Source organism: Myxocyprinus asiaticus, chromosome 50, assembly GCF_019703515.2.
Source record: "Myxocyprinus asiaticus isolate MX2 ecotype Aquarium Trade chromosome 50, UBuf_Myxa_2, whole genome shotgun sequence".
NCBI lineage: Eukaryota > Metazoa > Chordata > Actinopteri > Cypriniformes > Catostomidae > Myxocyprinus > Myxocyprinus asiaticus.
The window spans coordinates 5582269-5596851 of NC_059393.1; the positions used below are offsets into that span (position 1 = coordinate 5582269).

At 38.7% G+C, this 14583-nt stretch overlaps 1 protein-coding gene across 4 annotated transcripts in view; it reads left to right on the top strand.

The window, feature by feature from the left end:
• LOC127438667 (E3 ubiquitin-protein ligase RNF123-like) overlaps positions 1 to 14583 on the top strand; it is a 228276-nt gene that overhangs the window by 30639 nt on the left and 183054 nt on the right. For all 4 annotated transcript variants that reach the window (XR_007896785.1, XM_051694399.1, XM_051694400.1 and 1 more), the window contains 3 exons: positions 3412 to 3512; positions 3727 to 3919; positions 6442 to 6587. Coding sequence is in view for 3 of the 4 variants with exons in the window: in XM_051694399.1 (XP_051550359.1) it covers positions 3412 to 3512; positions 3727 to 3919; positions 6442 to 6587 (440 nt within the window). In the remaining variant the exon portion in view is untranslated. The remainder of the gene's footprint in view (positions 1 to 3411; positions 3513 to 3726; positions 3920 to 6441; positions 6588 to 14583) is intronic.

The following is a 14583-nucleotide window of genomic DNA, read 5'->3' on the forward strand; positions in this document are numbered from 1 at the left end:
TAGAATTTTGCCCACTCTCGGGTGGACGACACATCATTCGGTAAACTGTCTAGTATGAAAAACAGTGTACTTTTGAACAACTTTGGAGAGGTGGGCTTCAAAGTTATCAATTTTTAACTTTAAGATAGTAACTCAGCTAGCTACGATCTCATTTTAACCAGTCATCGATGCTCTTCAAGGAAGTCGAAGAGCTTTTAGGTCAAGAATTTCAGCGATGCTTGCAAACAGGAGAAATCTTACCAAACGAATACCTAAGCAGAACAAAAACTTCTGTGCTTTTCTGCATTTCGTCATAATTTGTAGGGGAATTAATTAATAAATAATAATTAATAATTAATAAATGAGCCTTTATACCCAGGTTCCAGAACTGTTGGACAAGCTTTCGTTATAAGTATTCTGCTGCTGATCGCTAGCAAAAATAAAGTTTGTGAGAGTGTTTTTGTTTTCGCTCTCTAAACCTCAAATCATTTATTACTATTAATTAAATGAAATATTTATATTATAAATATTATCAATATTATAAATATTAACATTAATAAAACTGTCTTCACCAGTGGCTACAACTTCCATTTTTATTTTGTGCCAATTTTTTAAAGTGACGATTTCGAACTCTTGAATACATGGAATGGAAACGCTACATTTTTCGCAGTGTTTTTTTTCGTATATATTAAATTCGCAGCTTGGATATAAACCTGCCCAGTTTTGACAAATGACCCTGAAGAATGTACCTTTAAGGAAAGTCAGTCCACCCAGTGGCCATCTTGGAAACTCCCTTGGGCAGCTCTTTTCTATTTTTATAATGATTTTATACCCACTCGCTATGACACTGCCGAATCCTCAATCTGGGTCTCATTTTATTCAGCCCAGTGTTTTGTATATACTTGAGTAATAACGATTTTTTTATTTATTATGTTCACACTCATTATGTATGCCTTATTAGTGGTGTTTGCTAATGAAATGCTCTCAAATCTCTGTCTTGGCTAGTACTTTTCTAATACAAAATTGAAATTTTGTATTGCAGCACTTGTTATGTTACTGTCTCCTTAAAATAAATCGTGTTTGTTGTATCCTTCCTCATTATGCAAGTTGCTTTGGATAAAAGCATCTGCTAAATGAATAAATGCATATGTAATTAAGCAAATTAATTGCTGTTAAATGCATACACCAATATTTGCTTAGAAAGGCCCATAAATAGTTAATTCAATATAGTTATACATAATAGTAATATATACTGAATATATTGTGATAGTTTACGTTCGTGGGCAGTGGAGGAGTCAGGAGACAACGAAACAGGCTCAAGGTCAGTCTCTTTAATTAATGTTCAGATACACAATCGACGGTAACTGTCGATAACATAAAAACCTCGCAGAGGAATGAAAGCACTCTTAAATGATAAACACACTCTCAGTTCGGGGCTGTCATGCTTTCTGGTCGCCATATATATATAATATATATACGTATATTCTGAATCAGTATGAGCTTGATTGCCAAGTGTTCTCAAGTACACAAGGAATATTTTTTGGTGATAGGAGAAACAAGTGCACACAGAACATTACAGTGAGACAGAATATAAAACAAGGTAAGAGTATAAATAGACATACAAATAATAGGACATATAACAGAATGGCATATGTACATGTGCAAGTGGTAATGTATGTGCAAGGTAGAGTTTACACATGTACATGAGATATGTATTTACATTATTGCACTATGGGGGAGTCCTGAGGCAGTTTAATTGTTCACAAGGAAAATGGCCTGAGGGTAAAAACTGTTCTTGTGCCTGGATGTCCTGGTGCTTAGTGCTCTGTAGTGCCAGCCAGAGGGCAACAGTTCAAAGGGCGAGTGGGCAGGGTGTGTGGGGAGGGTGTGTGGGGTCCAGAGTGATTCTACCTGCACGTTTCCTCACTCTGGAAACGTACAGGTCTTGGAGGGTGGGCAGGGGGCACCAGTAATCCTCACAACAGTCTGACTGTCCCTTGTAGTTTCCTTCTGTCTGATTTGGTGGCTGAACCAAACCAGAGAGTTATAGACGTACACAGGACAGACTCAATGATGGCCGAGTAGAAATGTGTCAGCAGCTCCTGTGGCAGGTTGAACTTCCTCATATATATATATATATACACCAATCAGCCACAACATTAAAACCACCTGCCTAATATTGTGTAGGTCCCCCTTGTGCCACCAAAACAGTGCCAACCCGCATCTCAGAATAGCATTCTGAGATTATATTCTTCTCACCACAATTGTACAGAGCGGTTATCTGAGTTACAGTAGACTTTCGAACAGTTCGAACGATTGCAGATTAGATAATCACATGGATGTTTGTTGGTGCCAGATGGGCTGGTTTGAGTATTTCTGTAACTGCTGATCTCCTGGGAGTTTCACACACAACAGTCTCTAGAATTTACTCTGAATGGTGCCAAAAACAAAAAACATCCAGTGAGCAGCAGTTCTGTGGATGGAAATGCCCTGTTGATGTGAGAGGTTAACAGAGAATGGCCAGACTGGTTTGAACTGACAAAGTCTATGGTAACTCAGATAACCGCTCTATACAATTGTGGTGAGACGAATATAATCTCAGAATGCCATTCTGAGATGCGGGTTGGCGCTGTTTTGGCGGCACGAGGGGGACCTACACAATATTAGGCAGGTGCTTTTAATGTTGTGGCTGATTGGTGTATATACAATCAGCAGGAGGGAGTAAGCACAACTCTAGCTGGATGTAGTGTGTATATACAAGTATTTCTCTGCAAATATTGATGTATGCGATTTAATTGAATTAGTTTGATTAACATATGCAATTAATTTTATTAGAAATTTTAATCGATTGACAGTACAAATGTAAATGTACATAATAATTCAGATATTTTATTGAAATATATTGCATTGTGCAGATGAGTAAAGCATTCATTAAACCAGTGCTTTTCAGTCCTTTCCTAGAGTAGCACTAACTACACATTTTGGATGTCTCATTTATGTAACAAACCTGATTCTACAGATTAGCTAATTGGAGTGCTTCATGATCTGAATTGAGTGTGTCAGATAAGTGAGACATCCAAAATGTGTACAGTTAGTGGTACTCCAGGAAAGGATTAAGAAACATTGGACTAGACAATCCAGTGGCTTTAGAAGTCAAAATATTTGCTTATTTTAAGCGCTGACTGCCCCCTGCTGACACTTCTCTTTAAAACACGAAGTTACATGTGCTTCAATATTGAATAGCTCTGATGGTAAAAAACAAAACAAAAACAAAAAACACTTTCATTACAGAATTTAAGTATGGGTCAGGAGGTATAAATAAATGCGTTATTTGTTTGTGTTATTTTTTAAATACAGTAAACAATCACACTAAATTAATGCGTTAAATCGACAGCCCTAGTTAAAACATAATTTTTACTGTGTTATCTTTAGATGACCTAGCCGCAAAGGCCAACATCATCATAGACCCAGCGGAGATCCAGTCCACCTCCATGGATGATCTGGATGAGGATGAGGAGACCGGAGCTGCCCAGGTACATTTAAGACTGCCAGGTTTTTAATGCATGGCAATAAAGTTAACTTGACATGGTTAAGATGTTGATGCTCTACTCCATACACTTAAAGGGGTTGTTCACTCAAAAATTCTAATTTTGAGCTGAGAATGCTGAATCATGTGAATCATGTGGGCCTTTGGAGTCTAGACATAGAGTAAGAATGACATTGTGTGTTTGTGTGTATAAACCACAGAGACCATCTGGCGCTGTTGCCATGGGTGGTGCTTTGGCCCGGCCCAGCTGGTTAAGTTCCCCAACGCTGGGCAGAGCCAACCGCTTCCTGAGCACTGCTGCTGTCAGCCTCATGACCCCTCGACGACCTCTTGCTCCACCTGAGAAGGTCAAGGTCCGGACCCTTGCTGTTGAGCAGAGGACAGAGGAAGACAGTGAGTCCATTAACACTTGTTATTTCACCTGTCAAAGCATAAAAAGAGCTAAAATACTTCTGCTTGTTAAGATAGTGGCAACGGGAATAAATTATTAAATTGCAGTTGTCAGATCTCTGCTATATGGTACTAGCACTTTCCACAAAGGGGCTAAAGTTTGGTGTCCCATTACCCCAAAAACAGACAATAAAATAGCTCACAATTTTTAGTGTTATCCGTTTTTATGTTCATTACTCGAATACGTATTCACACAAATCAGCATTTGAAACTGTTTAGACGCCTCCCAAAATTTGGTAACAGGGTTGAAACAATTGCAAACCTTATTTAAACAGCAAAAAATGTCTCATACATTTTATTTGTTTGGTGTTTATTTCTAGATAATAAAATTCATACAAATCTGGGGGAATTCTGTATTTAGAAGCTTCCCAAATTTGTTTGAGGGTTGAAAAAAATTGCAAACCTTATTTAAAATAAACAGAAAATTAAATGGCTCATACATTGTGTTTATTTAGTTTTGTTATTTTTTTATTATTAGATATTCAAATTCACACAAATCTGGGTTTTAAACTATATTTAAGCACTGCTTAAAATTAGGTAACAGGGTTGAAAAAATTGCAACCGTCATATAAAATAAACAGAAAAATAAAATGGCTCATCATTTTTAATTAATTATTATTATTATTATTATTTTATTTTTTTATTGCTTGATGATGATAATACAAATTCACATAAATTAGGGCTTTAAACTGTATTTAGACATGGCCCAAAATTTGGTAACAGGGTTGAAAAATTGTAAACCTCAAACAAAATAAACAGACAACAAAACAGTTCATACATTTTGTTTATTGATTTTGTTTTTGTTTATTGCTTGATTATAACTGAAAATAAAATAGCTCATTAAAATGTAACCTCCTGAGCTTTACGATGAACTTTTTCTGAAGGTTAAGCACCACCTTTTAACAGTACATTGGTGATAAAGAAAAAAAAAGAAGATTTTTCTATGAGTTTCAGGCCCTGTTTGCACCATAATTGTGGAAAATGACTACAGCAAATACGAACATAAAATTTTTTAGTATAATTTTTAAGTTATTCAGATTACTTATTTAGATTTTTAGCTGACGCCTAATGCCATGCGAACCTCAATTTACAACTACACAGGAAATCTGCTGGAAACCAATTAGCTTATTTAAGTATATCAACACTGGCGGCAAAAGTTTGGAATAATGTACATATTTTGCTGTTTCGGAAGGAAATTGGTACTTTAATTCACCAAAGTGTCATTCAACTGATCGCAACACATAGTCAGGACATTAGTAATGTGAAAAACAACACCATCACTATTTGAAAAAAGTTATTTTTGATCAAATCTAGACAGGCCCCATTTCCAGCAGCCATCACTCCAACACCTTATCCTTGAGTAATCATGATAAATTGATAATTTGGTACTAGAAAATCACTTGCCATTATATCAAACACAGTTGAAAGCTATTTGGTTCGTGAAGCTTAACATTGTCTATGTGTTTGTTTTTGAGTTGCCACAGTATGCAATAGACTGGCATGTCTTAAGGTCAATATTAGGTCAAAAAATAAACAGCTTTCACTAGAAACTAGTCAATCAATGATTGTTTTGAGCAATGAAGGCTATACAATGCTTGAAATTGCCAAAAAACTGAAGATTTCATACAAAGGTGTACACTACAGTCTTAAAGACAAAGGACAACTGGCTCTAACAAGGACAGAAAGAGATGTGGAAGGCCAGATGTACAACTAAACAAGAGGATAAGTACATCAGAGTCTCTAGTTTGAGAAATAGATGTCTCACATGTCCTCAGCTGACAGCTTCATTGAATTCTACCCGCTCAACACCAGTTTCATGTACAACAGTAAAGAGAAGACTCAGGGGTGCAGGCCTTATGGGAAGAATTGCAAAGAAAAAGCCACTTTTGAAAAAGAAAATCAAAAAGAAAAGGTTAGAGTGGGCAAAGAAACACAGACATTGGACAACAGATAATTGGAAAAGAGTGTTATGGATCTTAACCCCATTGAGCTTTTGTGGGATCAGCTAGACTGTAAGGTGCGTGAGAAGTGCCCGACAAGACAGCCACATGTAATGCATGTGCTACAGGAAGCGTGGGGTGAAATGTCACCTGAGTATCTGGACAAACTGACAGCTAGAATGCCAGTGATCTGCAAAGCTGTCATTGCTGCACATGGAGGATTTTATGATGAGAACTCTTTGAAGTAGTTTAAGTTCTGAATTTTTTTTTTTTCAAATTGTAATAGTAATTTTTCACGTTATTAATGTCCTGACTATACATTGTGATCAGTTGAATGCCACTTTGGTGAATAACAGTACCAATTACTTTCCATAAGAGCAAGATTTGTACATTATTCCAAGCTTTTGGCCGTCAGTGTATCTCAATGGGAAACTGACATTTTAAACTTTACTCATCTTCCTATTTCTTTTCTTTCTTGCTCCCTGCCAATTCTCTCACACCCTTCTTCCCCTCTGCCACCTCCAGTCGAGGGAAGCCATGGTAACGACGGCCTGTTGCTGGGGCGACCGTTAGAAGAGCCCGACCAGCCAATCACAGAGAAGTCCCTGTTGGAGATTCTGGATGGAGTTGTGATGATGTACAATCTAAGCGTTCATCAACAGCTTGGCAAGGTACAGGACCAAGAGAACAAAACACGGCCCTTTGGGATGTGTCCATGTGTCTGTATGACAAACTGACCCGACCCGACCATCTCCATCATGTCATCCACGATTGCAGTCGCTACAGAGCATGTTTTTGATATTTTGTTATCATATGCAATGATATTTAGACATTTTTTAAGTCTGACTGAAGTGCCCAAATACTTTTTGAGTTTACAGTATAATTGTATAGGCAAATTCTTTATTCGTTTTTTCATTCTCTGCTGATGAAACACAAAACACAAAAAGATCATTTCATGAATTGGAGGCCAGTGGTGTTTTGTTGTTCATAAAAACCTGGTTATATAATCTCATAGTTTTTCCGTGCTCATTCTTTTTTTTTTTTTTTGTTTTTTTTTTTGTTATTAACACTTTTTATTGATTGATTGATTTATTTATATAGAAAAACAGAATAAACAGAAATATATATATATATATATATACAGGTGCATCTCAATAAATTAGAATGTCGTGGAAAAGTTCATTTATTTCAGTAATTCAACTCAAATTGTGAAACTCGTGTATTAAATAAATTCAGTGCACACAGACTGAAGTAGTTTAAGTCTTTGGTTCTTTTAATTGTGATGATTTTGGCTCACATTTAACAAAAACCCACCAATTCACCATCTCAAAAAATTAGAATATGGTGACATGCCAATCAGCTAATCAACTCAAAACACCTGCAAAGGTTTCCTGAGCCTTCAAATGGTCTCTCAGTTTGGTTCACTAGGCTACACAATCATGGGGAAGACTGCTGATCTGACAGTTGTCCAGAAGACAATCATTGACACCCTTCACAAGGAGAGTAAGCCACAAACATTCATTGCCAAAGAAGCTGGCTGTTCACAGAGTGCTGTATCCAAGCATGTTAACAGAAAGTTGAGTGGAAGGAAAAAGTGTGGAAGAAAAAGATGCACAACCAACCGAGAGAACCGCAGCCTTATGATTGTCCAGCAAAATCGATTCAAGAATTTGGGTGAACTTCACAAGGAATGGACTGAGGCTGGGGTCAAGGCATCAAGAGCCAGCACACACAGACGTGTCAAGGAATTTGGCTACAGTTGTCGTATTCCTCTTGTTAAGCCACTCCTGAACCACAGACAATGTCAGAGGCGTCTCACCTGGGCTAAGGAGAAGAAGAACTGGACTGTTGCCCAGTGTTCCAAAGTCCTCTTTTCAGATGAGAGCATGTTTTGTATTTCATTTGGAAACCAAGGTCCTAGAGTCTGGAGGAAGGGTGGAGAAGCTCATAGCCCAAGTTGCTTGAAGTCCAGTGTTAAGTTTCCACAGTCTGTGATGATTTGGGGTGCAATGTCATCTGCTGGTTTTGGTCCGTTGTGTTTTTTGAAAACCAAAGTCACTGCACCCATTTACCAAGAAATTTTGGAGCACTTCATGCTTCCTTCTGCTGACCAGCTTTTTAAAGATGCTGATTTCATTTTCCAGCAGGATTTGGCACCTGCCCACACTGCCAAAAGCACCAAAAGTTGGTTAAATGACCATGGTGTTGGTGTGCTTGACTGGCCAGCAAACTCACCAGACCTGAACCCCATAGAGAATCTATGGGGTATTGTCAAGAGGAAAATGAGAAACAAGAGACCAAAAAATGCAGATGAGCTGAAGGCCACTGTCAAAGAAACCTGGGCTTCCATACCACCTCAGCAGTGCCACAAACTGATCACCTCCATGCCACGCCGAATTGAGGCAGTAATTAAAGCAAAAGGAGCCCCTACCAAGTATTGAGTACATATACAGTAAATGAACATACTTTCCAGAAGGCCAACAATTCACTAAAAATGTTTTTTTTATTGGTCTTATGATGTATTCTAATTTTTTGAGATGGTGAATTGGTGGGTTTTTGTTAAATGTGAGCCAAAATCATCACAATTAAAAGAACCAAAGACTTAAACTACTTCAGTCTGTGTGCATTGAATTTATTTAATACACGAGTTTCACAATTTGAGTTGAATTACTGAAATAAATGAACTTTTCCACGACATTCTAATTTATTGAGATGCACCTGTATATATATATATATATATATATCTATATCTGCACACACACATATATACATACATACATACATGCATACATACACAGCCACAACATTACCACCTGCCTAATATTGTGTAGGTCCTCCTCATGCTGCCAAAACAATTGATTCAGAGCGATTATCTGAGTTACCGTAGACTTTATCAGTTCGAACCAGTCTGGCCGTTCTCTGTTGACCTCTCTCATCAACAAGTCATTTCCGTCCACAGCACTGACGCTCACTGGATGTTTTTTGTTTTTGGCACCATTCGGAGTAAATTCTAGAGACTGTTTTGTGTAAAAATCCCAGGAGATCAGCAGTTACAGAAATACTCAAACCAGCCTGTCTGGCACCAACAATCATCCATGCGATTATCTAATCAGCCAATCATGTGGCAGCAGTGCAGTGCAAAAAAATCATGCAGACACGGGTCAGGAGCTTCAGTTAATGTCCACATCAACCATCAGAATGGGGAAAAAATTTGATCGCAGTATTTTGACCATGGCATGATTGTTTGAGTTTCTAAAACCTCACAGATAAAATTCTGGACTCTTGCCCAGAATTCTTGAATCTTAGCGCAGAACCTCAGAGCATGGGTTATGTCTCCATCCTCCAACTGACATTGCCAGCAGGTAGTTGTGTCTTTTAAACTAAGTCTAAACAATCTAAAGGGAGTCCAGTAGAAATGATGCAAAATCTTAAACTGAATAAGGCATACCCTTGCATCCCTAGACATAGTTTTAACATTTTTTTAAATTCTTTCCCACTCCCTTAGGGGGATGTGTACTTCCACCAAATATAGAACAAAGTAAATGGCGCAACTGTAAATATCTGAAAAACTGAGACCTAGAAATCCCAAATTGCTGTGTTATATTTTCAAATGATCACAAGGTCACCAAGTGTAGCAACACCCCTATCAATCCCTTCTTTCCAGCAAAAGGAGGACTTGTTAATACACAATTTAGGGTTCAGCCATATGCTTGAGAAAAGATTTAGGTGAATATCAAAACTGAACAAATGGGAATCCTTTGTCCATACTGAGTGTAAGTGTGAAATAATGGGATTAATTTTTACTTCTCCGGGCAGTTTGATAGAAAGACTTTGCAATTACAAGATTGGGTCAAGGACCACTTGTTCAATGTAGTACCAGGGAGGGGCTCTCTCAGGTGGAAAAGACCAATGGGCCAAGTGTATAAGATTAAAAGCAAAGTAATAAAACAAAATTTTAGGGAGGCCTAAACCTCCTTTGTCAATTGTCTATTTAACTTACTGAAATACAACCAAGGTTGTTTACCATTCCAAATAAAGAACTTGGATATTCTATCAAATTGTTTAAAATAAGAAAGAGGATCTTCTAAGGGGAGATACTGTAGTAGATAATTGCATTTTGGGATACAATTCATTTTTATGACATTGACCATCCCTGCCATAGACAAATGTAGTGAAGCCCACATATCAACATCGCACAATGCTTACTTATCAATATGATGACTCCCCTGCTCTTACTCGAACCAGCACTGCAAAACACATGCCCAATCCATGCCCTGCCAAGTTTTTCAGCTTCCTTTGCGGAAAGGTGCGTTTCTTGAAGGAACACTATATCATAGTTTTTACGTTAAAGGAAAGATACAACCTTCCTTCTTTTAATAAGGTGCCCCAGCCCATTAACATTCCACGTGGAGAGAAACATTTTACCTATAATAAAGTGTGACATATTGACATGTAAAGATAAATTGTGTACCCAAGACAAAATGATATAGACCACTTTCCAACATTGATGTAACAATAAAATCCTGAACAACGCACAGAACAGAATAAAAAAAAATGCGCTTCAACCCCGTGCACAACAGTCCCAACTGGCATACATACCCCGGAAATCTGACGGTCCATGCATGCTCATGAGATTTTCTGCAACACTATTGCTACCAGTGTTTGTTTTTTTGTTTTTTTTTACATAAATCATGCCATTAAATTGCACAAAAATGTATTCCATGAAATAAGCCCCTGTAAATAATATCACATTGAACCCACAAAATGAACAAATGAACTCGACAATAAGTCAATAAAGGGAGAAAGAAAAAAAAGAAGAGCGAGAGTCAGTGGGCAGCCAACAGAATAACATACCATCTCATGCTGCATCAGTAATATGCACGATGTGTAGTCTGTATTTTTTACCTAGTGCAGGCAAAATTACCCACTCACACCATTGGTTTAATGAAGGCCTAAGCTTGTCGTGGGCATGTAAAAGTCTTGCGACCACCCTTGGCGTCAATTCTCAGCTTAGCAGGATAAAGCAGTGTGAAACCCACCTTCTGTTGGTGAATAAATGTTTTACATTCTTTGAATCCGTCGCGCTTCACTTGAGTCAATCTAGCAAAATCTGGAAAAACCATGATGTTGTAGTCCTCCCAGCACAACATGCCTTTATTCCTCGCTGCTAGTAGAACAAAGTCACAGTCAGCCAACCGCAAGAATCTTGCCAGGATAGATCGGGGTCTGTCACCCGCCCTGGGAATCTGACCGAAAACTCAGTGGGCATGCTAAATTTCGAGCCGATGGTCCACTGTGTCAATCAAATTTGGAGTAAGCCTGTCCAAAAACTGCACCATATCTTGACCTTCTTTTTTTCCATATCCTCTAGTTTTTCCCACACGCAGTCCACATCAGCCTTGGTAGCAGGCATTTTAGCCTGTTGCTCTCTTTCGGCCGACTCCAGAAACTCGACCCATTTTTCAACATCGTCCATTCTTGTAATCAGGGTGGAAAGTTTCGCCTCCATAGATGTGATCGCTCAACGTATTTCTGCGAGGCCCACCAAGTCAGTCTAAATTTTCATCAGCGCTGCATAAATGTTCGAGAAATCCCAACCTACTTCACGAAGCTCGCTGTCACCATCGACTTGACCTCGCCACCCTGATCCTGCGAGGCGTCCGATGCGTGAGAACGTAAATGCTTTCTATTGTCCCCACAGGCTGACGATTTCAAATATTTTGACATCCTGCCTCCCAGCCAGTTTAACAAACAAAACTGTTACAGTTCTCACCGCTTAATATTGCTTAAAAGGGTAATTGTAGCAAAGTTTAATCGGAGCTTGCCTTTAAGCGACCACACCTCGCATCATGTGACACCCCCATGCTCATTCTTTATTTTACCCTTGAGTTGTCTCCTCCAAGTTTTCTTGCACGAATTTTGCTGAAACAGTTCTTATTGATTTAGTAGAGGTCTTTTGTGCCAGCTCTTCTTGACCGACCCACTCGAGTCACAGGGTAACACATTGACTCTGTTCTGACAGCAGCTGTTTTAGTGTTTCACTCTTTCAGTATCGAGAAGAAAGAGTATAAAACATAAAAACTGTGGAGCACTCAAAGGCTGTAAAGTGTATATAATTCATGCTCTCAGTAAAGTGCTTCGCTCGGCAGAGTCGTGTACAACAACAACCTCTAGTCTCCCTGAGCGTGTCCGTAGGGTTGAAGAAGAAGGATTTCAATCACAGTCTTCTGACTGCTTTCGCCTTCTTTTTTTTTTTTTTAGCTATCCCATTAGAGTGGTTGTGCTTGCATTTTATATTCAAGCTTTCTTCTGCAATTTATTTAAAAGGAGTAGTTCACCATAATGATGTGTTCCAAAACTTTGATTTCTTCTCTTCTGTGGAACACAGAAGGAGATATTTTGAAGTGTTTTCGCTGCTCTTTTCAATATGAAAGAGGATTGCAATTGTACTGTCAAGCTCCAAAAAGATAAAAAGCACCATAAAAACAGTCCATAAGACTTGCTTGCAAATTTCCGTAGCTGTTTAAAGTAATTAAATAGTAAATTTGCCGTAGCTCTCAAATTGCATTTGCACTTTCACATTTCTAAATTGCTGTGTCATCCTCGGTTACGGAACAAACAAGAATCAAATGTCTGCGTTTGTTTTCATATCCGAGCATGACATTTGGCAGTGGTGGAAGAGAAGTTTATCAGTGAATATCGAATTAAAATTTGACCTGTTTCCCACACAAAGCTGTCATTTGGCGTCAGACAACTTAGAATGTAGAGCACAAGTTTTATGGACTACATTTATGGAAAATTGGATTTGACAGCCTTGGTCACTGTATGGTTTCATTGTATGGAAAAGAACAGCTTGAACATCCTTCAAAATTCATTCTTTTTTGACCCACATATGTAAAAAAATAAAACTGGTTTCTATTTCTTTAAAAAACACACATTTGTGGCAATTTCTCATTTTCAAATGTGGGAGGCGGGTGCGCTAACGAGGAGGATAAAGGCTACAGCCCCTAGTGTCAGTCACCTCTTGAGACAAGGGGAGTGAGGTTTACACATACCGCACTGCTATCACATACCAGCTGGCTCCCATTACATATCCACTCTAGCTTTGCAGCAAACAGAAATTTTCTGCTAATAACCTGCAAGTTAGCTGCAAAATAATTTCTGAATTTAAAATTGAAAAGTTTCTGCAAGGGCCTCTTGAGTCCTTTCATATACAGTTGTGCTCAAAAGTTTGCATACCCTGGCAGAAATTGTGAAATTTTGGCATTGATTTTGAAAATATGACCGATCATGCAAAACAATGGATTGTATTTAAGGATAGTGATCATATGAAGCCATTTATTATCACATAGTTGTTTGGCTCCTTTTTAAATCATAATGATAACAGAAATCACCCAAATGGCCCTGATCAAAAGTTTACATACCCTTGAATGTTTGGCCTTGTTACAGACACACAAGGTGACACACACAGGTTTAAATGGCAATTAAAGGTTAATTTCCCACACCTGTGGCTTTTTAAATTGCAATATGTGTCTGTAAATAAATAATCAGTGAGTTTGTTAGCTCTCACGTGGATGCACTGAGCAGGCTAGATACTGAGCCATGGGGAGCAGAAAAGAACTGTCAAAATACCTGCATAACAAGGTAATGGAACTTTATAAAGATGGAAAAGGATATAAAAAGATATCCAAAGCCTTGAAAATGCCAGTCAGTACTGTTCAATCACTTATTAAGAAGTGGAAAATTTGGTGATCTCTTGATACCAAGCCAAGGTCAGGTAGACCAAGAAAGAGTTCAGCCACAACTGCCAGAAGAATTGTTCGGGATACAAAGAAAAACCCACAGGTAACCTCAGGAGAAATACAGGCTGCTCTGGAAAAAGACGGTGTGGTTGTTTCAAGGAGCAAAATACGACAATACTTGAACAAAAATGAGCTGCATGGTCAAGTTGCCAGAAAGAAGCCTTTACTGCAACAATGCCACAAAAAAACCCGGTTACAATATGCCCGACAACACCTTGACACGCCTCACAGCTTCTGGCGCACTGTAATTTGGAGTGACGAGTCCAAAATAGAGCTTTATGGTCACAACCATAAGCGCTATGTTTGGAGAGGGGTCAACAAGGCCTATAGTGAAAAGAATACCATCCCCACTGTGAAGCATGATGGTGGCTCACTGATGTTTTGGGGGGGTTGTGAGCTCTAAAGGCATGGGGAATCTTGTGAAAATTGATGGCAAGATGAATGCAGCATGTTATCAGAAAATACTGGCAGATAGTTTGCATTCTTCTGCACAAAAGCTGCGCATGGGACGCTCTTGGACTTTCCAACATGACAATGACCCTAAGCACAAAGCCAAGTTGACCCTCCAGTGGTTACACCAGAAAAAGGTGGCCATTGCAGTTTCCTGACCTTAATATCATCAGGCCACTCTGGGGAGATCTCAAACGTGCGGTTCATGCAAGACGACCAAAGACTTTGCATGACCTGGAGGCATTTTGCCAAGACGAATGGGCAGCTATAACACCTGCAAGAATTTGGGGCCTCATAGACAACTATTACAAAAGACTGCACACTGTCATTGATGCTAAAGGGGGCAATACACAGTATTAAGAACTAAGGGTATGCAGACTTTTGAACAGGGGTCATTTCATTTTTTTCTTTGTTG